At 39.2% G+C, this 27,548-nt stretch overlaps 1 protein-coding gene across 2 annotated transcripts in view; it reads left to right on the top strand.

Annotated features, from left to right (window-relative positions):
* plxna4 (plexin A4) overlaps positions 1-27,223 on the top strand; it is a 289,182-nt gene extending 261,959 nt beyond the window's left edge. For both annotated transcript variants that reach the window (XM_066705129.1, XM_066705130.1), the window contains exons 28-32: positions 1,232-1,422; positions 4,063-4,232; positions 13,820-14,032; positions 21,725-21,875; positions 23,568-27,223. In XM_066705129.1, the coding sequence (XP_066561226.1) occupies positions 1,232-1,422; positions 4,063-4,232; positions 13,820-14,032; positions 21,725-21,875; positions 23,568-23,663 (821 nt within the window). In that variant the 3' untranslated portion in view covers positions 23,664-27,223. The remainder of the gene's footprint in view (positions 1-1,231; positions 1,423-4,062; positions 4,233-13,819; positions 14,033-21,724; positions 21,876-23,567) is intronic.
* The last annotated feature ends 325 nt before the right edge of the window (positions 27,224-27,548 follow it).

Genomic DNA, 27,548 nt, shown 5'->3' with positions numbered 1-27,548 from the left:
TGGTACGTGTTTTCAAAATTAATTAGGATTCAGGACGTTATGAAAACATTATGGGAAAAATATGAGTATAAGTGCAATATACAGTTAGTTTGTCTTTATGTATATTAACTGAAGGTTATCTCTTTACATTTCCATTGGATTCAGGAGTTTGAGAGTTCTATAGTATATTCTTGTTTGACAATATTACATATTTTACATTCATTTTGACCCATGTGACATTTTGTCTTCTGCATAATTTCAAGGTTGTATCAGCATGAAGTCGCATGAAGCAACGTCTGTGTGTCATGCGTCATGCTTACATTGTTTGCCGGTGACCCTCAGGTCAGGTTATGATGTTCTATGGCATGATAACAAGGAGAGAATGGCAGGAATTCTTCTTCTTCCGCTGTACCTCGTTCCTGGAGTGAAAGAGTAACCCATCCATCACTCCAGCCAGAACAATGTCCTCTCCTCGTGCACAAGTTTCACACTGAATTAAGCTGAACCTCATTATCCACAAGATCAAACATCCCCATCACCCACAAACATCCCCGTTCACTCAAATGCAGAATCTCCAGATATGTTTTCTTCCTTCGTCGTTTATTTTTTAATTATTAAAACAGAGTGAATGACAAACCACCAAAAAAAACATCTTAGAAACCGGACTCCTTTCTTAATCAAAACTACAAAAAAAATAAAAGTCAAACAGTATTTCACTGGGGACAGCAGCCGTATGGAGTCTTTCTTCTGTGGATTGTTCCACTTGACAAACCTTGTCAGGCACAATTACTCTGTCTTGAAAAATACGGCACACACGATAACCTGCCATGCGGGAACATACTGTATGTTTCCTACGCTGTTTTCAGTCACTTCCGATGGTCAAAGTTGGGTTCATAATCTTAACACTGAAAGCTTCCCATTTGCTTTCTCTTCCTCTTGTCATTTTTGTGCCTTTCATCACGCCAATCTGTTTTTATAATTATGTATTTTTGGAAACCGTTGGTTTAGCGAATTAAGCATTACATGTCTTTCAATACAGCGTCTTGAGAAATCAGTCACACTATGTTTAAACATTAATTTGCTTAAAAAAAATTGACTGCTTCTGTTCTGTGCACATATGGGTGAATGTGTCATTTCTCTGGAATTTCAAACCTGGAACTGTCCACAGTGGATGGTCTTTGTGTTGTCAACATTTCTGCACTTTCTAACGTTGTGCTGTTATTGTGTTGTCTTTCACTACATCTTTCTACAGAGAATATGATCCGCTACACTGGCAGCCCAGACAGCCTGCGTTCACGCACCCCAATGATAACCCCAGACCTTGAGAGTGGAGTCAAAGTATGGCACTTGGTGAAGAACCATGAGCATGGGGACCAGAAGGAAGGGGACAGGGGCAGCAAGATGGTGTCTGAGATTTATCTGACTCGACTGTTAGCCACCAAGGTGGGTGTAACCATCCTATGATCAGGGATCACAATGCATTCTTTCCTGTTCTTTACTGTTAAAAAAATGTAAAAACATGAAAAGCTTACCTTATATACACATTATGATCTTGAAAATGCCAGGGCAGTCAACACCAGCTATATGGTAATTAATACAATAAAGCATTAGAAAACCTTATTGATTTTACATATACAGTATAGAAGCTGTGAATTAAATTTGACTGTTCCTTATTTTAATGCTTATGTTCCAGTCATGTGTTTTGCATTCGTTTCTTTGAAGTTCATCTGTAGTACGTTGTGCGATTTATCATATCTTTGGTTCTTTTGAATCCTGAAAGGAAATGTTTTGCAGACTGAATGAAAAATAGTTTTACAACAAAACAGGTGAAAAACATTGTGTGTAATGGCAAAAGGTGTATTATCAATAGATAACATGTTTAAGAAGTGAAAAGAATATTACCAATGCTAATCTTTCCTGAGGATGAGTTCATTCCTAAAACAGCAGGTAGCCTAGTCATAATACGGAGTACATTCAGAATGGCTTGTATTTTCTCCTACCGATATTTAAATGTGTATAGAATAAAGTTCTGCTTCTTCTCATCATTATTATTAATTTGACAACCAGTTTAACAGTCCCTGTTCCAGAGGGTTTGTAATAAAAATTTGATAAGATTCCACATCTCGTTAAGCGAGACTCCTGACTGAGAGGTGCGATTGCGTGTGAATGAGCTTGTTGTCTCACAGTAATTTTTCTGGGTTTGTGTGTCTCTCTGACACCCCTTCTGAGTGCAGGGAGAAATTGATAAGGAGTCTTGGAAAATGGCACATAATTAGAAAAAGAGGGTTCCTAAATTGCAAACGCGCCGTTTCCAAACGATTACACCTCCCAGAATGTTGTCACTTTTGGAGATAGATTGTTTTAGTTAAATCACCAGTTTATCTTCCAGAGTATCTCTTCATGAAAAATGATTGCCCTGACAGCAGTATAATTTACTGCATTTGGCTTTCACCTCGCCAATAAATACCGAGGCCTGCTGTTTACGTTGACATCTTCCATATTACACCCATCAGTGTCATTTTACAGGAGGGCCATTCTTTACACTCGAATTGATTGGGCTGACATGTTTGAAGCTCTGCTTTATGTGTATGGAAGCGTTCCCCTCATTTGGGTAAATGACCAGGCATATTTACAAGGCCTTAATGGTTGTTTACTAGGGGGAAAGTGGCACAGGTCTGGCCACCCAGCCTGTGAAACCTGTCAGGAATCTTTATTAATATCATCACTGCCCCCCAAGCAGCTGCTGAAAAGAGGCAGAGGTGATATACAAATATATATTTATTTTCTTCATAGGCAAAGATAAGCTGTCAAGAATCTGGGACACCCTAGAATTATAGTGATTGTCAGCTAACAGGATTTTTTCTGTTGCTGTTTGAATGGAGGACAATTCTGTTATTTGCAGTGCCGTGCACTTTATCTGGCAGTGTTATGCCGCTTACTGGAGATGTGGATGCTTTGCAATGAATTATATAATTTCTTTCATTACAAGTGGATTAGATTTCTCCTTTAACTCAACAACATTATGGTCAATGAAGTAGTGTTGGAACTAATCCCAACACACAAGAAGATTAAAAGATTTATTTTATTTTACCCCCCATGTACACTCATATTATTAAAAGTGGACTGGGTAAGAAGGTTCTTGTTTACATCTACAAACTCAGTAGTGCTACCAGTGCATCTGATGTACTGAAAGTTGCATTGGGAAGAGCATACATTATATATTGTACCACATTTTCACAGGTTTGTTTTGAGTACAAATCCAACTTTTCACAGATTTGATGAAAGCTGGAAAAGCCTTGCTTGAGCAAACTCTCCCCATGCCTTAGCTCCAGTCTTTCCCCACGGGGGTTGTGGACAGATTTGCTATGAATTCGCCCCTTCTCCTCCCCCTGGGAACCCCCACTCACCCTTTGACTGCCCGAGGTCAGCCCTCTGCCAGGCACCATCAGCATCTGGTCTCACCTGCTCTCGGAGGCAGATCCCAGGCAGCCGGACAGAGCAATGGATTCGCGCTCACAGCCTGAATGTGTGCAGGGTCAGCAAAAACCCAGCTAGGGATTTCAAAGGCAGACTAGCATGTCCCCAGTAACCTGGGCCTGTTAATTACCAGAGCTCGGGCGTGTGATATATTAAAGTACCGTGGATGAGTGTGGGGCCTCAAGCCCGCTCTCTCCATATCTGCACACTAAAGCGTGGTCCTGTGGAGTGCAGAGAGTGAGATACGATCTTGTTTCTTTTCCTCCCAGCAATGCCAGTAGAGCAAAGAGCCATAGTATGATTTGACATTCCATAACCTTCAGCTTTCAGTGCACAGAGGTGTTTTGTATGCCTTCCCCTATCCGACCAATGCAGAGTATAGTAAGTCTGGCACAGACTTGTGAAGGTATTGGGGTTTTTATAAATATTTGTAAATATTTATTTACTTTAGCTTGCAAGGCAGGAATATAGCTGACCATTAAAACACAATGTTATATTGTAACTAGTGCACAATAAAGTACAGAAGAAACTCTTGTAGTTCTCACTAGCATTGTTGCTTGTTTTTCTACTGCTCTAATGCAATTCTGCTTTGTGATTTGTCCACAGGGCACATTACAGAAGTTTGTCGATGATCTCTTTGAGACCATTTTCAGCACAGCGCACAGAGGGAGTGCCCTGCCACTCGCCATCAAATACATGTTTGACTTCTTAGACGAGCAGGCAGACAAGCACTGCATCCACGACCCTCACGTCAGGCACACATGGAAGAGCAACTGGTGAGTCCCCTCTGACACACTGTGCGTAGGTATCCCTTGACATCTCGCATCATTTATTTTATTTCTGCCGGTCCTGGTTTTCGGTTATAATCACCCGTTCTCTCACTCGCTCTACATACTGATCAGTCGTTTCAAGTTTAAAGATTACCAGCAGGGTTTCATTGTAAATATTGTTCTAAGAGATGATATTTTCCTCAAAGCCTTTCTCTAGACTGAAGACAGATGGCTCTGCTCAGGTGTAGCTTAGAGCAGTTGGATCTCAGCCCTGGTCCTGGAGGACTCCCCGTATTTGCTGTTGTCCAGCCCCAGTGGTTATTGTTTGAATTATTATTTATCTGGATAATCTCCACCTGTTTAAGGGCTGACAACATCTGACGAAGGATGAATTAAGTTCAGTTATTAGTTCAATTAAGGGTCTGATTAAGAGCTCAGCTGGAATGAAAAGCAAGGGTTCCCCCAAGGACCATACTTGGGATCCAGTGCCTTAGCTAGTGTTTGGAGTCACGTGTGTATCTCACCGTTCATGAAAATAGATTTTCATATGTGTTAATTGGTTGTGAATTGCACTCCACAACAGCAAAATTGAGATGGTGAAAGTGTAAGTACTGGAATTTGTATTTTGTTGTAAGGTATCCATAAGACTTTTAGTAACGAAACTCTCCATTTTGGGTTTTTGACATGTGGCAGTTTATTAAAGCTGCTTTTAGTGGACTAACGTTGTCCTTGCATTTGAATTACTTTCTTCTCCTTAATGCCACATCTCGAAGGCCGACTCTAAGAGGCGACTGAGTTGAGTTTAAGGTGGCCTTTGTTTTTTGCAAAGCCGCCTTTTTCTGTTTTCTTCCTTTGTTTAATTACTGTCAATCTTCCATTCATTTCCTCCTTCCCAGCCTTTGCAAAGATCTGATCTAGAGCATTTAAAAAACAACAACATGCCAGTGCTCAGAGCCCAGTACTATATTGAAGAATTACTGCAATGTAATCCTCTGGAGCATCAGAGAGGCAAAGATTGATGGCGTTTCTGGTGCTGTCTGATTGCATATCACAGTAGCAGCTCCAAATGCTGCAGCTTACATTACAAAATATGTAAATGAGATGCTATATGGTAGCTTAGTCTTTAAAAAGCTGTGGCCCTTTTTTTCTCTTGTTTTTTTGTTTTAAATACTTTTTCCTCCTCCTTTATTGTAGCACAGTTGTACACTTATGTTGCAATCCCAGGTTTCTTTTAGCGGAAATGGCTAAGGAAAAAAGAAAGAAAGAAAAAAACACCAACTGAACAATTCATACCTCTCCACTGTCTGTTGTTTATTACATTTTTTCTAATTGTTTGAAATTAATGTAAGCAATGAAGCATAAGTGATTGCCACACAGAGAGACATAATCTGATCAGATGCTGCAGCTCATCTAAAAGGTTGCTATCTGGTTGAAAGAGTTTCTCATCAAGCAGACTGTTAAACGATACCTTTGATAAATGCCGGCTGATAATGTTTGTAGCATAAGGAGCCCGCCAGTGCAATGTGTTTCAGATAACTACAGGGGTTTATAGTATGCTGCTGCACTGAAATACTCCCCTTGTCATCTGTTTTAATACATTTCTGCAGTTAATGGAAAGGAGAAATACTATTACGTTTTGCATATTATGTTTCTAAGTGTTGTACAACATAATGTATGATAGATGCGAAATCAAGTTTTATTGCTGAATGATCTTTCTTCTCAACAGTGGGTAGAATTTCAAGATTTCATTAAAGAGCAAGTGAAGATGTGTTCCAAGTTTCAACGCCATTAGACTGTGTGTGTGTGCTTGTATGTGTACGTGTACGTGTGCGTGTGTGTGTGTGTGTGTGTCTGAAGTTGGGCAAATCAGTTTTGGAATAGACCCAGACTATTTAAATTCTAATTTTAAGATAATATAACAATGTGTCTTCACTACATCACTGAATCTAGCCCCCCCTACAGTGCAACCACTTAGGTTTTTCCCAGTTTTGGTATTATGGTACAAATAGAAACTCAGTAAAAAAAAAAAAAAAAAAAAAAAAAAGTAGGAGTAGGAGGCCCTACATGCCTGTGCTGAAATGTTCCAACCAAAACTCAAGATGGAGACCTGTTTAGAGAGCAGTGAGGTGCACAGCAGCACACAGCCCTCAGAAAGTTCATCGTGCTCACTGTGCGAGTGAATTAGACTGTAAACTGCCCACTGCCGCCTCAGATCGCCTTCACCGCCCAGTCATACTTCTTCTTGTGCCATTAACTTCATCAAATTATCTTCATCAAACAGCCGCATCAGGACTGACATAAACCCACGAGGTAATGAGCTTTGACATCAGCGAGAGCTATTATTGGTACTGTTCTGACAGGCCTGTGCCACCGAGAGGAAGGCGAAAGGTTGCACATTGTCTCCAAATTAATTTAAACTGATTGACCTGTGGTCCTTTTTTTGGTAAATAAACCTTTAGTTCATTACAGAGAGGAGATGCAATCAGCTCCAGACTAGTGACTCAGTCAGTGTTAACAATATGCTAATGTTTCATTAGCAAAAGCCCTCTGAGAAGGGGAAAGTAATAATGTGCCATTTATTGGCGAGAGAATTAAAAAAAAAGAAAAATGAAGGCTGCATGGCGAAATGGATGTTCAGGTCTTTATTTACTTTTCCTTATGGTCCTCATTTTTCTGTACCAGTCTTGTGCTCTTCCTGGGTCTCTTAAGTGTTTAAGAGAGTACAGTAGGTCACACTTGCATTAGACATTAATGGGATTGCTTTCAAGAGAAGGGGCGTTACATGGCAACTAATTACAAAGCATTTTCTCTAAGGCTGAGTTAATACATAAGTTTAGTGCTTGTCTTTTGTTTTCATTTCTCTGCAAGTTAATGTCACTCACTTCAGTTTTAGCGACTGCGATCATTCCTGGAGTAAATTAAGACTCATGACTGATCTTTATATTTGATGACAGAATAGGCTGCCGTCCCTTTCAATGAGAAGTGATTGCAGTGAGATGTAATTAAAGATAAAACATAAAAGTGCTATTCCTTTCTATTTTATACAGTTAATTGATTGAAATGAACTCAAATCATATTTTTGATTGCTGTTATCCATCAAAATTAAACAAGAAATTTTCATTAACAACTAAGTTGTATTCAAGATTATGCATTACATGATTCCTTTTATTTCAACAAATTAGTTGTGGAACGACCTTCCCACTGAAGTCAAAACAGCAGAGTCCTTGACCTCCTTCCGGCGCTTACTCAAAACACATCTTTTCAGACAGTACTTGTAATTTAGTCCTTTACTCTCCTGTAAGATAGCTCTTTACAACGTTTTATCATACTACTTGCCTTGCGTTACCAGTACTCGTATTGTTTATTTTGATTTCCCCTTAGCTCCCTTTCCCTTGGCCCTTGACTGTGACCTAACATCTTGTCTGCACTCAGCTTTTACAATCCAGGATGTAAGACCTCATATATTGTATACACTTGGAATTTGTAAAATGTATTATGCTTTGAATTTCACTGTATTATGTAAATTGGCATTTGTAATGTTTTGTGCCTTGAACTGCACTGTATTTTTGCACTTTGTATTGCGCTTATATTTTGTAAGTCGCCCTGGATAAGGGGCGTCTGCAAAGAAAAAAATAATAGTAATTAATTTCACTAAGACCTGGGAAGACTGGTAACACCAACCACAAAAGAAAAGAGCCCATCTGTAACCTAGTCATGCTTTTAAAGCAGATTGGGCTGTTTTTACTTCTTACTATGCATTCTTCAAGCCAGGATTAATCATGAAGTTTACCCTTTGGTTTTCAGGGGATTCTTGATTGTGCTATAATATCCAAAGCCTTTTAATTTAGGGCATTATATGACAAACACTGTGACTTCCTTCAACCCCAGGATTATAGTTTACAGTTATTGCTTTCACCCCATGCAGCGTTCCTAACATTTCACAGAGAGTGTTTTACACCACACAGGATATGAGCTGGAAGGTCAAGTTTGTTTCAGGACCAAAACAATTAGTTGCACAATAACCTTCCGCACAATCTAGCAGGGAGCGTAATATATGGCTTTCCCTTATCCGTATCTAAAGTGTAGTATTGTACTGAAATGTAGCGAGGATAGAAACCCTTGGGTCAGGATTTGTAGTGCAGCATAAAGCTGAGCTCCTCTATTTGAAGGCTGAAGCAGAAGCCGTGTCTGACTGTGTACAAAGAGCAATGGCCACAGTGTTCAGAGCCGACACAACATACTCCAGTGTGTGTATATAACAGCTCCATGGGTAAATGGAAAAATAGCTTATGGTGCTGTTCTGATTTAGTATACAAATGCAATTTTAACAACCAGACCAAGCCCCACACATACACATACACACACACATACACACACACACACACACACACACACAAAAACAAAACAATATATTTGATTCTCAAGTATACCTATTTACAAAAATCGGCAATCACACGTATGCTCAAGCTGTGAAGTCTTGTTTTTATTCTTTTCTTTTTTCCTTTTCTTTGCAGGGTACTTAGTCAATGTTGACGCTTACGAGTCAGCTAATCTAATCTCCTGTATTGTCATTCATGGTGAAACCCGCAAAACCTGAAATAAAAATAAAAATGAAATGAGCGTTAATCAATTCGCTTTAAGAGGCTGCAGCCCTGACCCCTTGCTAATTCTCAGATGTTTATAAATCCTATATTGTTATCTCCCTGTTGCAGCACATTACCGCCGACTTGAAAACCATATTAAATACCTTCACGTTGGAGAACAGCACGTAGGCCTGGGAAAACATAAATAAAGCTGATTTATGTGTGCTGATTAAATTCATCCCAGTGTTCAGATCGCTTCCCGGAGGTTATAGGAGTGTGATGTGTGCGTGTGCTGCCGGTGAAGCTTCTTCAAAGCTGATGAATCAGGGGTCGCATTTGCCCTACAGAGGCCCAATGAATAAGTTGGCTCTGAGGCTCTTTGAAAGACAGCCAGTTAGTTGCAGGGCTGGAGTTTTTGTTGTTTGCTCGTTTTTAAATATAAGACCATACGTTTATTATTTATAGTTAAGATTTATAGAATTTTTTTTTGCCGTACACTGCACCCACATAAAATAAAACATTATTGCCCAGAAAACACCATAGCCCAAACATTCCATGAAATACTGAACGTGTTCAATTAAAAAAGTACAACCACCCACTTAATACCAACCAGCTGCGATTTGATCTGTGCATGTATTTGCAGGGACAAACTCAGATGTCATTTTTTTCTAAGCCAGCTTGATTATATCGGTTTCTCAGAGGGACTGGGGCTGAGTAGTTATCCATGCTGGTCCTGTCCAATACACCAGGGTCACTGGAGAATGTAAATACTTTTATATTAATGAACAATGTCTTCAACTCAGGTGGTAAAATTGGCTTATTAAGCAGCAGAGGCCACTATGGCAGCTCATGCCTTTAGATCCGAACTGTTCAATAAATGTGAAAACACTAGAAAGCGCTTTCATATCAGTCTCGGTTAAGAAAAGACCCTTTCTTCTGCTGTAACTAGCACAGTGGAAAGCAGAAGCAGTGTGATAGTGAGATCTGTATACAGTAAGGTTTTTAAGAGGTAGGGAACGTACACATCTGTCTGTATGCCATCAGTGACACGTGAGGGCAGAGCGTGCCCTCCCTGCCCTGTCATTGAGCTGGTTTGCTTGTGCCAAGCACTTCTGCTGGACTGAGTTCAGCTACCAGACCGACTCACCCTTGCGAAGTCACGCAGAAGCAGCCAAGTTTCTTCCCCAGTTAATTACAATTTCACACCTTTGCAGAAGGTGACGAGATGTAATGGTACATATGATTATTTAGCTTTGCATCAGGGACTGAGACACACAGAAAGATGCTGACACACTTCCTGTACATCCCACTCATTAGATCCCATTCGCAGTGTTTGCTGGAGCCGAGCTCAGTCTTGGACTAGGGTATTCTTCTGAGCTGCACTAAAAACACTCAAGACTTTTTCAGCAATCAAGTATTTACACACGTCCATTTTCAACCGCACATTTACATAGCAAAATATGTAGTAAAAGGCACAGATGGTGCACAAGAATTATGAATGAGTTTAATAGATGATTAATGCTGGGCTGGGATGTGATGTGTTGGTCACAGTGTCCTTATGAAGACAGTGCTGTTGAGAACATTTAGTTGAGGATTCAGCAGGAGCCACAGAAGAAAGCCCTGCCTTACCCAGACCCTGACTCTCTGAGGTCTGTTTAGGATCGGTTTTGATCATCCATAAGCATTTGTCATCAGAGCAGCTGCACTTCTGAAATAATCCCCCGAGCACCCCCCACCCCCAACCCAGAGTGTGCATCCGCCCGAGAGTGTGGCTGCTGAACGCAAGATTGCCAAAAGCTGGTGACACTACAATTAAATTTAGTACTGTTGCTGTCGTGGGGTTCTCACACCTTACACTGAAAGATGTCTAGTCCAAATTAGATTCTGGGAACAGCTCCAGTCCCTTACATTTAACCTAGTTTGAGTTGGTTGCCATTCCTGCACTAAAACAAAGTATTGTCCTCTTAAACTAAATCAAAGGGTTGAGATGCATATTTTATTCCATGCAAGTTCACATAATAACCCCTATTCATATATTAGCTTTGAATGAAATCTGTATGTAAATTGTCCGGAATTGTCAGACCTGAACATCTACTACTTCAGAATGATTGTGTCATACAACCTCCTTTCGGCAATAGCAGATTTGATTAATTGTTTTGATTAAACAGCAGAATTGGGTTCCACTTTTGCAGATAATCATGTACTCTGCCAAATAAGACTCTGCGTCTTGTTTTTTTGTTTGTTTCTTCTTGTTAATTATTGACCATCTTTCTCATTAGTCTTTCAGTAATTCAATAAGGTTGTCTAATGTTAATAAAACAGAAGAGCACCATTATTGATGAAATTAAACCAACCTCACCCCTATAACATATTTACATTTACCGAGTATGTGCTGGTAATCGGTACATTAACATATTTTTGTTGTTGTTATCCAGAGGTCATAATCTATAAGGGTTTATGTGATTGGCCCACAGGTCTTGTCATACTTCGAGTTTTCTTTCCATGCAGTATTTGTATTTCAATCGGTAATAGTTACAAATAATGACGTGCCATAATATAACTTGAAGAAAGTATAGTACTAGAATGTGCATTACAAAAAGGAAGTGTATATATATTTCACCATAATAATAATAATAGGACTACCTTATCCCGTGTTGCTGAGGTGAAACTTGCTGCGATATCCCATTCTGCTTATAATCCTTTCAAAACACAGTTGTTATGACTGGAGAGCAAATCAATTATGTGCTCTTCAAAAGATAGAAGGGGAAATCAGCTGGCAGAAGCCACAATTGTTGAGTAATAACAATTTTAGAAGCAAGGTCAGATTATGTAATGTTCTTTTCAAAAGTGTGTTGGAGAGGGGCTAGGAGTGAGAAACAACCCCCCACAAAGCCCATGGAATTGTTCCTGAAATGATTTAAGGGATGGGTGAACTGAAAGCAAAGGAAAAAAAACTAAAACAAAAAATAAATAAATGAAGGAATTCAAAAGAGTGAAGGGTCAGTTTTTAATCTGTCAATAAGCTGAGGAGGTTGAGCACAAGGCCTCTGGATGTGTGACTGTGTAATACACTGTATACTTCTAGCCTTCGAGGAAATCTTTTAGATGTTTGTTGCCTTAAAGATACTCTTTTAAAATATATGTTTTTGAAAACCCACAAGAGATATAAAATTTGTGTCAAGCAGCCTTCAAATTAATGTAAATGAGTTTTCATTCTGCAGCAATGGAGAATCAGAGAGGCTTGTAACTGTCTTTAAAGTTTTTTTTAAGTCCCATTAAGATTAATAAATATTAAATTTTACTTCAGAAAAATCCTCCATGTAAATTCATTGATACAACTTAGGACCGATTAGGAGCCTGGCACACTTCTGTTCCAGTTTACCCCAGTACAAACACACACTTATGTTTTCACTTGGAAGCAGTAGACATTTATTCACGGTGGGTCTTACTTATTAGTGTTAGGCAGTCAGACGCATGGCACTGAGACCTGATAATGCATAATTCACACATCAGCACTACTGTATCTTAAAGGTCAAGTGATGTAAAATACAGCGCAACCTTTTTATATCTCGGAAGATTCTTGCAACATCGTTTTTCACCACGTTCAGCAGAAATTTCATTAGTTTTATAATCTCAAAAAGGATCTAGAAGCACAGCTATTACTGCTATAAAGAAATGATAGCATCTTGTATGTAGATCCATTTCTGTGAGTACGTGGAAAACATTTGTACAGTGACTTGTGAATACATGTTTTATTAAATCATGTTCAATTGTATGCAAGATAGCTTTGAGTGCCTTATAAATATATTGTTACTGTAAACTCTTAAATGTTCACAGGAAGTTAGTCATAATGTTCAAAACTGGTGAATGTGCATGAGCTTCTAAACAGTTGCTGATAGTGTGCAATAATCAATCAAATATAAAGGAGAGAAAAATAATGTATCAGCCATTCATTGAACAAACCTTTCTTTGCTTAGATTGGATTTGCAGTGGAAAACAGTGTAGTTGTTTGTGTGACTTGATTGGGGTTTTACCTACTATTTTCATATTCTAGACAGGCAGGTCTTTAATGTTATTATGATAAGTCTTAAAACAAATGTGTGAAGATGTCTATTAATTCTGCCCTTTCTCCGGAAATATCATCCTGGGTTGGCTGAGCCAGATTGAATACAGTCGGGCTTCATAGTTGCAGTGTTAATATGCTTTTGATCCTCCCAAATCCCTGCAGATTCTTTCAGATTAATTTGAAAGCATAATACTGGGTCTTCCCAAATCCTCTTCTGTGGTGTTCACAGATGAATGACATTTGGGGACTAAAATGATTGTATTTGTGTTGTTTTCCCTTTGATGTTCAAACACAGTTTATCTATTAACCCAACCACACTATTGTACATTATCACGGACGGCTCATATTACATCCACATAAGTCAAACTGAATTTGTGCAGATGCTGAATACAACAGAAGTTCACGTACTTGTTGAAGGAATAATCTGCACATTCTGGAAAGCAACTTCTACACGTTTCAATTGTAAATTGTTTCAATTGTAGCCTAGAGTGGGTCTAATATAGTGTGAGTGAAGCTGATGCAAAATAGGCCTGTCAAAACTGTTCTTTAAAACGATATGTAGATGTATTTCCCTTTGCATAGATAATAATTATGGTTCTTTGTTTTGGGTAGCTAATGTGTGTTTATTTTTTATGACATGAAAACATTTTGAGCCAGTGTAGTTTCAGCTAAAGTGAATGCTAATTTAGTGTGGACAAGTTGGATTATTTTCATAAGCTTTAATAAGCCTTTATGACACATAGAAAAAAGGTTCAGATAAGGACCTGTTTTGAAAAAAAATATGCACTTGAAAAAAATGTTTGGTTGCATTAGATGGGTGTGTTTATTATTGGCTGAACTCACAAGAATCTAATGATACTTAAACACTGTAGAAGGGCACCAATTACAGGTAAACACGTGATGTTGTTTGACACAATCACTAATATGTGTTTCATGCCTCACAGCTTGCCCTTGAGGTTCTGGGTGAACGTGATCAAGAACCCGCAGTTCGTCTTTGACATCCACAAGAGCAGCATCACGGACGCCTGCCTGTCAGTGGTGGCACAGACCTTCATGGACTCCTGCTCAACATCTGAGCACCGGCTGGGCAAAGACTCACCCTCCAACAAGCTCCTGTATGCCAAGGACATCCCCAGCTACAAGAGCTGGGTGGAAAGGTCAGTGCTCAGCCACACACGGCCCTCGAGCTCCCCCGGATGAGCCCACTGGCAGGCTCCGTACTGTATTGGAGTTTGCTGTGACTGTCCCGTTTTTCCTACCTCAGCCCCCCCACCCCCTCCACAAACACCCTCAGGGTACACTTATTAAACAGCACTGCTCTTCTGAGTGGAAAGCAATGCAAATAGTACAATAGTACAAAAGCCAGGACAGAGAGAGAAAGAGGTGTAGACAAAAGAAAGAAAGAAAATATGAAGCAGTGCACTTTTTCAGTTGTGCCATTCTCTCATATCAGCGGGAACAACTTGGCTACATCCATGAACCTGAGCACTCCACATAGGACTTACAGAAGCTTCCTCAGACTAACTTTTTAATTGTATAATAATAAATCATAGTAATAATAATAATAGTAATAATACACATGCTTCCAGTTAAAGGACAAAATCATTGCATGTCCAAAAAAAAGGATGACTTGGAAAAAGGTAATTAAAGATAATTGAAAGACAGCAGCCGTAAATGATGAGAGTGCATAATGATGAGTTTTCAGTCTGACATCATTTTCATTTTAATTGAAACCTCGTAGGCTATAAATGAGGAATCCCACATGCCAGTTGCTGTGCAGCTCCTCATATCTTTGGACAGGTTTGCAATCCAGCCAAGGAAAACATAATTGTATTTAATTTTAAGATGGGGGAGGACATTTTCTTAGTGCAAGAACCCTCTCCAGCCTCCCTCACACTATAGAGGACCACACACAGCAGTACTAAACCAGGTAGCCTGGTGTAAACCTTAGGTAACATTTGAATTGGTTACGCCCTTTGGCATGAACTACTACCACTAATACAAATACATCAAACCAATTTAATACCAGGGCATGGAAAATAAGAAGTGCTGGTCTGTGGATGCCCCATATCAACAGATAAAGTAAATACTAATTAGACAGGGCAGTTGATTGAACTGAAAAGTGCTGGTGCTCGGTACTGGTGAACAGTGGCCCAGTTCAAGCACTGGTGATAAGTAACTGTCATCATGCATGATACATTGTACAGCTATGCCATCTTTAAAATTGGAATAAATAATAATCTTTTAATTTTTTAAAGCTGGTACTTGTGTTCTAGATGTTGAATCGTGACAGCTTCAGAAGTGCCTCTGGACCGAGACATCAAATACTGATGCGTCTTTTTTCTTTAGAACACCCTGCCAGGAGTTGAGGATAATTGGACACTCTGTGTATTGCTTAATTCAGCCTTTACAAATTTCATGCACTGACCTAAAGTTACAAGATGAATCATTTGTCATGTTGCGTTAAGAGCCACTGACAATGACTCTTCCTGGCAGCTATGTGCGATGCTTCCCTGATGACATTCCAGTCAGATGTGAACCTTCATTTAATTTCCCAGCCCTTCTTGTGTAGCAGTTATATATAGAATTATATATAGTAGATATTATACTGAGAACTGATAGCAAAATTACCACGCAAATGGGAGCAACTGCTATACCGTCTTAAAACCAAAGACATCTAAGAAGGTGTTTGTGATAATAAAACCCAGTAAAAATTGTATCTGGATGTAAAAGACGAAACATAAAGCAGATAATGGTAAATATCTACTGCCTTCTCAAATGTCACCCTCGTGCTGGGAGAATAGGGAAAGCTGCTTTATTTTTTTTACACCTAAGTCTAAATACATCAATTCATTATTAATGCCAAAGCTTAAAAGTAATCTGTGCAATGAATAAATAAATGCGTACTTGTAACCTTGCCAGCAGTCTCGCCAGAGCCAGGAGATTTCCTACTGTACTTTAATTTGAGCAGGATAATGAGAGAGATCAGCGGCAAAACTTTTGTCTGAAAACATCTGGCAGTGCTTCTTTGTGTGACAGCGTGTGGTTTTCTGTGCCTTGTCAACTGCACACAAAAAAATAAAGTAGTAGACTGTGGATTAAATGAAGAAAAAGATAAATACATTGGAGGTATTAGTGAGACAGCCAGTGATAGTGTCCATGACCTGTAGTTCCTGCAAGACATACTGAAATTAACAGTGTAACTGGCTGCAGTCACACAGATATATGTGGTTCACAGAGTTGGGTCTCAGTAAATTAAACTGTCATGCATTCTCAGGTTCTCAAACTTGATGTCTACAGTGCCACACAATTTCCACCGCTGTCTTGATGGCTTGCCTCCATTCTCGGGTTCTTGCTACAGTTATGACATGTGGCGAAATGGAACTGACACAACATATGCTACAGCTGACTTTACTGCTGTACAAACGATTGCATGTTTCTGGGAACACGGCTGCATTCTGAAGTGCTCTGTATGGAATTCAGAAACATGTGCACAGCTCCTGTGCATGCCTGTACTTTGCCACAGCTCGGAACCTGGCATCTCCTTTCTTGAGATCATTTTTAAGAGTGGAGGAAAGCTCTGGTGCTGTATTTCCTTTTTATTTTGTGTATGCAAGAGTGTGTGTGTCTGATTGTGTGTGTGCATGCTGCATGTATTGTCTCAATTAAAACTAAATGAAGACTGATGATTGTATTTGAGTATAATAATAATCCACCCCATGGATACCCTCTGTACACATCATCTCGTGTCACATGGTGTTCCTGTACTAGTTGGTTCCTGTGAGTCCTCCTCAGACTATTGGATTGAAGATTGGATCTTTAATCTTAAGTGTGTGCCCTCTGGTTTTTTTCAGTCTCATCAACAACTGACTTAATGAACAAACCAGAATGGCAACTTTTACATCCAAGTTGCGTACTTCCTAAAAGATAAAAACATTTTTTCTGCACTAAGAAAGATGCATTTGCATTAAATTGGTGGAAAAATAAAAATACTGTGTCATACAAAATAAAAGGCAGTGGACTTGAGTGGCCATTGCGGTTTCTGTAAGGGATTTTCTTATTCTTTGGACAGTCAGTACTACTTCACTGGGATTTTCATCCCTCCCCTCCATACGCACATACCAGAGAAAGCTTCATCAAAAGGGTTATGAATTTGCAGCTTTTTTTTTTTTATCACCTTTGAACATTTCAGTTTTTCTTACCCTTACAATCTCACAGCTGCTTCAACAATACTTTGATGCTGGTATTAACACAGTTATTACAGTAATAAGCTTTTGAGAATAATGGGGGGGAGAAGGGGGATAGAATATAAAATAAAATAACCAAACAAGATTTGATCCCCACCAATTTCTTGGTGTTTCTCATTTCCTCAGAAACAGAAACGTATTGGCAAAGTCTCTGTGCCAAGCTGTCTTGCTGTACCTTGGAGGCTGCTGGTTTAATGGAACATGCTAATGCTTTGCCATTCTGCGTTTTGAAAGCAGGTGTTTATTCAGACAGACAGCTGTAGGCCTGCAGGGGTTTGCGTGGTGTTACAATTAATTCGGATTGACTTTTATGGTTCTGTTATTATCATATTAGGTTAACATTTCTGGCTTCAGCCTTTGCAACAATGGGACCGTGGCATTGAAAGCAGACCATTCCAGATCTAAACAGGCAAATGTGTAAAAAATCTAACCCTATCTTGTAGAGGATTTGTAGATGAGATGTTTAGAATGTTTTTCAGATGATTCCAGAAAACTTAAAAAAACAATAAGCATTCATTGGATTTCAAAGGTAATGTTACACTGAAGTAATTTCCAAAGTAATTCGGTATAGTATTATGTAACTTTAATGCCTTTTTATTTACTAGCATGTTGAATTTAATATGTAGACTATGGTGTCTTGTTATAATATAAACTATAACACTTTTAAATGTATTTATTTTTCTATTACCAGTTAGGCCGCACCAAACCAATGCCTGCTCCTTTTTCCTTACTTATCTTGTACAGTTTGTTATCAGAAACCCTCTTTAGCAGCCCCACACTAGCGGTTGTGTAAGAGTTGTCTTACTTCAGGAGCCCCACCACAGAACGTGAAGATGTCTCCTCCACCCTGCCACGCTACACTACATGTAAACTGGAATATACACGGGTAGTTGAGGGAAATCATTAATCATTGCTTATTTGTTTGTAAAATTGCCCAAAACTAAAGAGTATACACAGAAGCACAGAAATGTGGTCTTGTGTAGATTGTGTTGCTTCAAGAACAATTAATTCCAGTGAAAACAGACCGACCGCCTCAGACAACAGATCCCAGAGGGCTCAGATTTAAGCCTCGCCGTGTCTGATTAATAGACTGAGTGGCAATATTGTGCATTGTGTCATAAAGATTGTTCACATGAGCTTCTTCTCCTGTTGACAAACTCATTTGCATTACTTCTCGTGGCACAGCGCAAGCTTTTTACATAACAGCAGGCAAACTGCTATCTCGACAGAAATAAAGACTCGCCTGGAGCTGGGGTGCAAATTAAATTGACTCGGTGTGAGTGAGGAAAGAAACAAAACCACAATTGAAAAAGCACATTAGCGTCTAATATATTCACATCATCATCATCATCATCATCGTCGCCGTCGTCTTATGATGATGGGGATGATAATGCATATTATTAATATTATCATCATCAACACTGAACTGTTGTAAAATAACATCAAATAAACGAAAGAAGGCCTACTCCTGTTTTCTCATATTCAAAGAGTCTTTACACAAGCCGAGAGATCAACTTCCTGGTAGACATTCAAAGTGACATTTTTGGGAGGACAGTCACATGTCAGATTACAGATTACAGAGAATTGTTCCAAAGTAACTGAGAATACACCACACCTACTGCTTCACATAGGCTATGGTGTCTTTCTGTTGTTGTTTTTCCCATTTTACTATTGGTACAGAATATTAACTTTGAAACCATATGCTACAGTAATACAGCCTGCTACACCGATCAGCCATAACATTATGGCCACTGACAGGTGAAGTGAATAACACTGATAATCTCGTTATCATGGTACCTGTCAGTGGGTGGGATATATTAGGCAGCAAGTGAACATTTTGTCCTCAAAATTGATGTGTTAGAAGCAAGAAAAATGGGCAAGCGTAAGGATCTGAGCGACTTTGACAAGGGCCAAATTGTGATGGCTAGACGACTGGGTCAGAGCATCTCCAAAACTGCAGCTCTTGTGGGGTGTTCCCGGTCTGCAGTGGTCAGTACCTATCAAAAGTGGTCCAAGGAAGGAAAAGCGGTGAACCGGCGACAGGGTCATGGGCGGCCAAGGCTCATTGATGCACGTGGGGAGTGAAGGCTGGCCCATGTGGTCCGATCCAACAGACGAGCTACTGTAGTTCAAAGTGCTGAAAAAGTGAATGCTGGTTCTGATAGAAAGGTGTCAGAACACACAGTGCATCGCAGTTTGTTGCGTATGGGGCTGCGTAAGTTGACTTGGCCTCCAAATTCCCCAGATCTCAATCCAATCGAGCATCTGTGGGATGTGCTGGACAAACAAGTCCGATCCATGGAGGCCCCACCTCGCAACTTACAGGACTTAAAGGATCTGCTGCTAACGTCTTGGTGCCAGATACCACAGCACACCTTCAGAGGTCTAGTAGAGTCCGTGCCTCGACGGGTCAGGGCTGTTTTGGCGGCAAAAGGGGGACCTACACAATATTAGGCGGGTGGCCATAATGTTATGGCTGATCGGTGAATATCTCGCATATCCCCAGTTCTCACGTTAATTTCATTGCTACACCCGGCATTTGCAGGAACCTTCACTGTTAGATATGTGTGGTTTTATTTGTATTGTGTTATATTTTCACATCTGACAAGATAGAGAGATTTTTTGTCAAACCCGTAGACGTGTGTACCTCCGTGTCTTACATTTCATTTTCGTTTTTAATGTCAACACTCATTTTGAAACGTTGAATGTAGTGTGATTGGTTATTTACCCAAGACGAGCCTCATACAGATGTTACCAAGCTTACCAAGGCCTGTCACCAACTTAGCAAACACAAACATGACGTCATGTCTGTATTAGCACTAGTATAGAGGTATGTGTAGTTTCCTTTGTTTGGCCCAGTGTGTGTATGACAGAAGTGGCGTGCAGCAGAAGCTCCAGACTTAGTCCCCTGTACGAGAATCATTCATGGAGCCCCTTCACTTAGCGCTAACAGCCAGAACAAAGCGGTGCTGCTTCGAATTGGTTCACAATGAAAAATGACTTCAGCTCCTATTAGTCCTCTAAGTGCTGCTCACATCAGCAGGTGCGTTGTGCCCTGGCAGCCATTCATAGGACACCTGTCAGTTACCCTGGCTCTGGCAAGCTTTTGTGCCTAATTGTATAATAGACTATTATCAAGTCAAATTTTTGTGTCCAGAAGATGTCAAATTGAAGGAATTAAAAATGTAAATGATTGAGTTTAATTAACAAGTTGTCAGGGGTGCACAGCTGCTGTTGACAGTGACTGATTGCCTTCCTCTATCCTTCTGGATTGTGTTGCTGCTAAGATCTTGTATAAGATGTGAGAAGGGGGTGTGTGGGGGGCAACTGAGAATTCACACAGGTGTTATATGCAGTTTCGGACTGTACTTTAGATATTTCACAAGGGCAAAATCCACCATCAGTCATCTCCATTCACTAATGGTGACCATTATAGCTGGCATTTTGAGAGAGAGAAGTGGGGGAGAGCAAAAGCCAGTTTACAAGTAACAAGCTTACAGGTGTCGTGCAAGTTATTGACACTGAAAAAGACTAAAAGGAGGAAGTTGGGGCGGTGAGATCTTTATTTTTTAAATACATTATTGCTCATTTACTTTCAGGAGGATGTAATTATGCCCGTGTTGTGTGTAATAAAAGGCTCTAAAGGTTAAATGATTGTTAAATTAACTAAGGCAATACCTGTTGAAACACATTTGTATGGACCAAATTTTTGTGCCAGATTGGTTCAATCTATATCTGAGTTAATTCATGTAGCATTGTGGCATCGCCAGGTTCATGAAGGAGTGAATTTGAAATATGTCCCTATGACAAGTCTCTTTTAAGGATGGCATTGGCTTGAAATGTATTGTTTGAATTAATATGGATGTCTTAAATATTCACATGCAAATAACATTCTCAGGGAGGCTGAGCGCAGTGAGTGGGTGTTTACAGTTCTTACAACCAGGATATTAATATATAAAAGACTCTTGGCTTAAACAAATTGCAAGTATGTTTGCATTTAATTTGTCTGGCAAAGACAAGGTTTATGATTCTTGAAATCCTTTGTTAAAAATAGCATTGTATCCTGCAGCACTGCACACTGACTGAAGAGCAACGGCTCAATTTTCAATTCCGTGGCAATTCCTTCAGCACTTCAGATTTACTCACTTGAGCAAACATTTGGGGTCCCATCCTTGGAACAAAACCTGCCAAAGGACGTGCGCATTGCTTTCTCTTGTGCATAGAATTGTACCTTTGTCAATTCCCGCTATACCCACTTAATCCATATTTTACACCTATGGTGTCAGTGGGACATTTGTGCATGTGATTACATTTGAGGCTTATCTTTTAAACTGATACAGCATTTGTCCTTCATTGCTGTGGTTTGATTTTTGATTTTTTTTTTACCTAGATTTTTCATTTTAGATTACAGCTTACAGAGGGTATCTTCAGATATCTAGTGTCTGTGTGTGTGTGTGTGTGTGTTTATATTTGAGCGAGAGAGAGATCGTTATTCATTTTAAAAGTGCTATAGTACAATTACGTTTTACCTTTTACAGTCCCCGTAAGTGGTAATGTCTAGTGCTGGTTCCTCACGCTGCATCTCTTGATTTGGTTCTACAGGTACTACTCTGACATCAACAAGATGCCTGCCATCAGCGATCAGGATATGAATGCCTACCTAGCTGAACAGTCACGCATGCACATGAATGAGTTCAACACGATGAGCTCACTCAGCGAGATCTACTCCTATGTTGGAAAGTACAGTGAGGAGGTAAGTAGGGGGGGGATATTCATTAACAGAAAAAAAACACATCTAAACTAAGTCAACACTTTCTAATAGCTTTCGAGCTTAAGAAATATAATGAATGGCCATTCCGGTGTCGACACAGATTGTGGTTGTACTGTGTGTTTCCAGATGGCCCCTGCTTTGCTTGTACACAAGTGCCCTCTGTGTGACACGTCCATTCCCTCACCTTCCTCTGCTTCTACAGCATGGGCCGTGTGAATGAGTCTGCTTTGATAACCCCATGTTGGATTCTGTGTAATACGCAGATAGATCAATTGATACACAGATAGGTGGACAACTAGAGAGATGGATAGACAGATAGATAGATTCTGAATAGGCCTTCTGTCTAAGCTTTCTATTTTATGAGGACAAAAAGATTAACATGTAAAAGGTGGGCGTATCTGCCAGCGACCATTAGTTGTGAGAGCAAGATGAAAATCCGTTCTGCTCGTTTTCTCCTCTTTCTTTTGGTCTAGCGATAAATTAAAATTCGGGAGAGATGAGTAGATTCTGTGCTTTGTTTTTACTCCACAGGAGGGAGAGATAATGCCATTTAGCCGTAACAAATATGACCATCCTTTTTTTTTTTTCTCCCTCAACTTTTAATTCCTTATTATTCATTCACAGGGCCCCCTCGCCCTCTCCATGCACAGCACAGAAACATCCCATTAGAACAAGCGAGATGGAAAACCCGCAGCTGCCGGGCCGAACTTCCTTTAATCTGATTGGCTTTATTGATGTGTGCTTCTTCCTTTGGCACCTCTTAATTCAGAGCCTGCCGAAGATTGCTTTCAGCTTGAAAGACTAAAAGAAATCATACATGGCACAAAAAAAAAGGTGAAACTGCACTGGCCTCCCAAGGGCATAGCTGCTGTTCTCATCTCTGAATACTGCGGCTTCCTCCTAACCTCTTAGCTGCGCTACTGAAGGCCTCGTGAACATGGCCTACATAAGTCAGCACGCTCCTATGGTAATTTGTACCACTGCTGGATGAGGGGGTACAGCTGGTTTTTCAAGGATCTACCAAACTGTTTAATGTACAGTAGCCTACAATAAAATACTCACCACAGTCCTCAAATGGCACATTTATCAGGGTTTGTAGTGAAGATTTCAGTCAGTCTACAATGTCATGCATTCGATTCCTCATGCCGTTCTGGAATGTTTTTTTTCGCCCATATGAAGTCCATATATCTGTACTACAAACAGATTAGCTTCATATAAATAGTGCATGTTTTAATTTATAATTTATAATTGGATCCTTCCTCAAAGTCTAGGTATCTATTGCCAACACAAAGGGGGTGTTTCTTTTTCCATCTTGGTCTAGACTTGTAATTTAACCAATTTTGTAATACCTTCTGTCAAGAGATAACTAGCAGATCAAAACTGCTTTTGTGATTGATGGCACCTGTGATTGACAGCTTACAGGTCAGGGAAAAATGTTTAGCATAAAATGGGCTGTTTATAAGCAGCAAGTTTCACTGCCTAACTCCCTGCCATATAATACCCAACACATTTTTATCTACAAGCTGGACCAAACATTCATCATATTTCATTGAATTAATTAATCTTAAAAAAAGGAAAAAATTCTGCTTCCTATTCAGATTATATTTCCTATTTTGTTTAAAATATAAATCCTTTCCCTGTAAAATTAATATATTTAACTTTTCATCTCCACAGATTGTGTCTGCGCTGGAACAGGACGATGCCGCCAGGAAACAAAGACTGGCCTTGAAACTCGAGCAAGTGGTCACTCTGATGTCCATAGACAGCTGAAAGCCACTGTCCCAGAGCGCGTTAGCAGAGCAAAAACCGAGCCGTGCCTGAGAGAAGACCCATCACCATTTCACCGTCAGCAAGTCCTGTGTGGCTGCAAGCATTGTCACCATATCAGCTCTGCTTTATAGAAGAATAGATGGGGCTAAGGCCAGCAGCGGATTGGTGGATTTTAACGACTCCCCTGGAAACAAACAAAAACGTTGCCTTGCAAACACCACTGTTATCAAAAACCCTGACGCTACGTTTGCCTTGTGTCGATCTCTGAATAAAGTACGAGATTCATCCAGTGCGTCACGTCGCATTTAGTTGAGTGTAAATGTCTTGACCGAGAGTAAACAAACAAGGAATCTTTGTCAGTATGGCGGCCCTTGCCTGTACAAAAAGGAAAACCATAGGGACTCTATTTAATGTCTGTATTTATTGTTATGCACAAATAATAACATTTGAGTGACTGAATTAAAAGCATATATCCAGATTTTCAAAGGACAAATTGAATGTTGAGGTGTTGGCAAAAATGTGCTCATTTTAATCTTGCTCTCACCCATGTCACACTGAATCGAGGGGTCGTTTGAGCAGGACCGTGGTGATTAATGGAATAAGACTAGAGTTTTTCTTGTAGTTTATTTGTAGCAGGAGTCTCTAACTGAAGCTAGTGCTAGTAGGTTGCAATGTGTATAAGCTACCCAGCAAAATTATCCATATCTATCTGGTTCTTGAAATTTCTAATATTAAATAAGACACTGAGAAAACCAAAATAAATAAAAATAATGTATCTTGGTTTTGGGGTGGCAAAACTGAATACACATGAAGGAACCGATTATCAGATGCACAACATAAATGGGGTTAATTGATTTCGGAGCTGATAATGGTTACAATGCTTGTTCCTCCTTATCTGCCACCACTGCTTTCTATTTATTTATTTTTTGGCTGAAGTGTTTCTCGTAGGGTCAAATGTACCGTCTGTCTGTAGTGCTACAGCAGTCCAAAATTATGTGGCAAGGACTTTTAATTTGAAATGCAAAGGGGGGTGGGAGAAAAAATCAACAACTAAAACATTTGCATTGTAACTTTTTGCTTGCACTGATTCGTCTGAAGGCTGCAGGCTGTCTAACTGGGGCTGCTAAACTGCCACTTAATACACAGCTGTGTACCTAACTGGTGCAAGAATATTTTGGATTTCCCAACTTCATTGCGAAGAGCATCAGACTTAGTTCATTGGCTGTTCAGTGAGACTCTGGAACGAGTGGATAATGTTGGGCAGCAGAAAACCAAAGGAGTCTGATTTTAAAAGATATGAGGAAAAAAAAAAGTGCCACATTGAAACATACGTTTTTATTTCTGTCCTTTCCATTTTTGCACACTGTAAATGTTGCCCGATCCAATTATCATTTTGCACAACCATGTAGAAAGAAACCAGAGAATCTCTAAAAGAAAGTACATCTTGTCTTTGAAGGTACAGCATTCTTTGAGGTCGATATTGATCTCAGAGTCTGAAAGCTTAAAAAAACAAAACAAAACAGAACAAACATTTGGATGCAAATATTTTCAGAAGACAATAGCGCTGCCCTCCTTTCCTATTACCTTCAAGCTTTCTTTTGCCTTGAAATGTGCCAGACTTGTGATGTGAATGTGTGGATGCCTAAACAGATCCTCCCTGGGTCTTTTGGCTTTTTAAGCGCATGTACTACAAATAAAATGTAAAAAAAATTATAAAATAATAAAAATCTACAAAAAAATCAAGAAAAAAAGGAAGAAAAAAAAAAGCCTTGCAATGACGTGGATGTTTTTTTTATTTGCTTGGAAGCATCAGACAGAGTGGTTTGTCATGTTACTATATTACTCTGTTAAGGTGGAACCTTTATCCAGTAACCCATATGACCATTCCATGTTTTGTGAAGTGTTAGACGCTAATGTAAGTGGTAACTTAAACAATATATACCCTGCATGTTGACTTATCTGGATGTTATGAAATGGAACTGCCTTGCAATCAAAATATTTATCTATAATTAATAGGAGCAAAAACTTTTAAAAGATGGGGTTGGATTCAACCATACAGTTTTATTTTTTATTTGTTTGATTGTCGTGGATATACTGAATTAAGATTACCATATTTCATTTAGTCACCTCTCAGAGATGTTTTACATTTTGGTACACTGTCTTTCTATGAGTAGACAGCTGCCATGTATAGCTGATGTTTTCTCTAATGGATTGCAAGTGGATCATGTCACAAAACCAGGCTGACGGCAAATATCCACAGACAGGATAACTGTGCCTTTAAATACAGTATGAAACTGAATTGCTGCTTTCATTTACAGTTTGAAGGGGTGTACGGCAGTGTCCTTAGGCCACTTTTATATTCCTTGACGTAAACGGGCGAGCCGATCAGCGAGCTACAGCGATCTTATGAAAGCCGTCAAAAGCTTATGAAAGCTGGCGCCGTCTTTGCTTCGGAAATAAATGAAAATCGACTTATGTGGCTTAAGTCATGCAAATGCAGTACCTCATTTTTAATTTTTTAAATGAAAACATTTTAATTGTAATTATTTTGTCTATAAAGCGAGTCTCATTCCTGTCATTGGGGGGAATTAAATAAAGGATGGGGATAGGAGGGTGAGGGGGTACAGCAAATAATCCAAAGAAGGTTTATGGTCATACTTATCAAGACTTTTGCATCATTGCGTAATTTGCTCCATTTACTGTAAAAGGAAAATCACAGGTGTGCACACATTACACTTAACTTGAGCAAACATATTTGCTGTTAGTTAACAAACCAAAAGGCTTTATACTAGTTTGACACATCGGCCTTTCTTTTTAAAATAAATTGTGCAAATAGCTTATTGGTGCAATTTTATATATTGAAAAAAAAAGAAAAGAAAAAAAAAACTCTTAGTCAGTTTAGCTCCACTCAACCTGTTAAGACTTGAAACTAATTTTAAGTAATGCAGGTGAGAGGGGCTTAACTCACAAAGGGAAATCTGGGTTTTGTTTGTGTTGTTTCATTTGACTTATTTTGATTATATACATTTTATTTGTACATTATTTTTTAGTAAAAGAGGTTTGTGGCTTCTGCTTGTTAAATGTTTGGTTGTCATTGTTTAGTCATTAGCCATGATTTCTAAAGTGGCGATCCAGCTGTTCCTAGGCTTGCCATTGAAACCTATGAAAAGGAGTAATGTTCAGTGTTGTAGTTATGCAGAATAGTGTATCTGTTTCATGTTTTATGTTTCTCTACAATGAATGTTGTTCAGAGGATGTGAAACCTTTTCAAAACTGCCTGATAAAGATTCCACCTTAAACGTTTTGTAAGAAAATGTCCTTAGAGCTCAGTGTTATTGCAGGTGTCAAAGAAAATGTTAGAAAAGACTTTTAATATTACGATATCTGATGAAAAGATAAATATCCTATTTGGGGGAAATGAAACTTGGAAAAGGCAAGCTTCTCTAACTTTGTTATAATTAATTGTATACCTGTGTATGTAAATATAATGCATTCCTATTTTGCAGTCAAGAACAAAAATACTATTTGTAATATAGAATAAACTTTATTATGAAACAAAATCAGGTGTGTTTTTTTGTTTTTGTTTTTGTTTTTTTTTAACTAAAAGGAGTTTTGTGAATATTTATCACCAAGACAGAAATCGTAAAGAAAAAAAATATATATATATGGAAAGCTTTGCTATAGAAAGCTGCTACACATTTATTTGTGTTGTCTGACCTTTCAGTAAATCATGAATGTCAGTGATATTCATGTATAACTTGCATGAAGATATAATAACATATTTAAAGAGCAGCAAAGCTACAGGCTTAATTAAATGCCACTCTATTGAGACGCAAAGCAGACTTTTAAAATAGCCTTTGGAAGCCTTAATATAATTTATGATAC

The sequence above is a fragment of the Amia ocellicauda genome, chromosome 5 (genome assembly GCF_036373705.1).
Source record: "Amia ocellicauda isolate fAmiCal2 chromosome 5, fAmiCal2.hap1, whole genome shotgun sequence".
Classification (NCBI taxonomy): Eukaryota; Metazoa; Chordata; class Actinopteri; order Amiiformes; family Amiidae; genus Amia; species Amia ocellicauda.
Note: the sequence above shows the minus strand (reverse complement) of the source record. Positions and strands in the feature narration are given on the sequence as shown.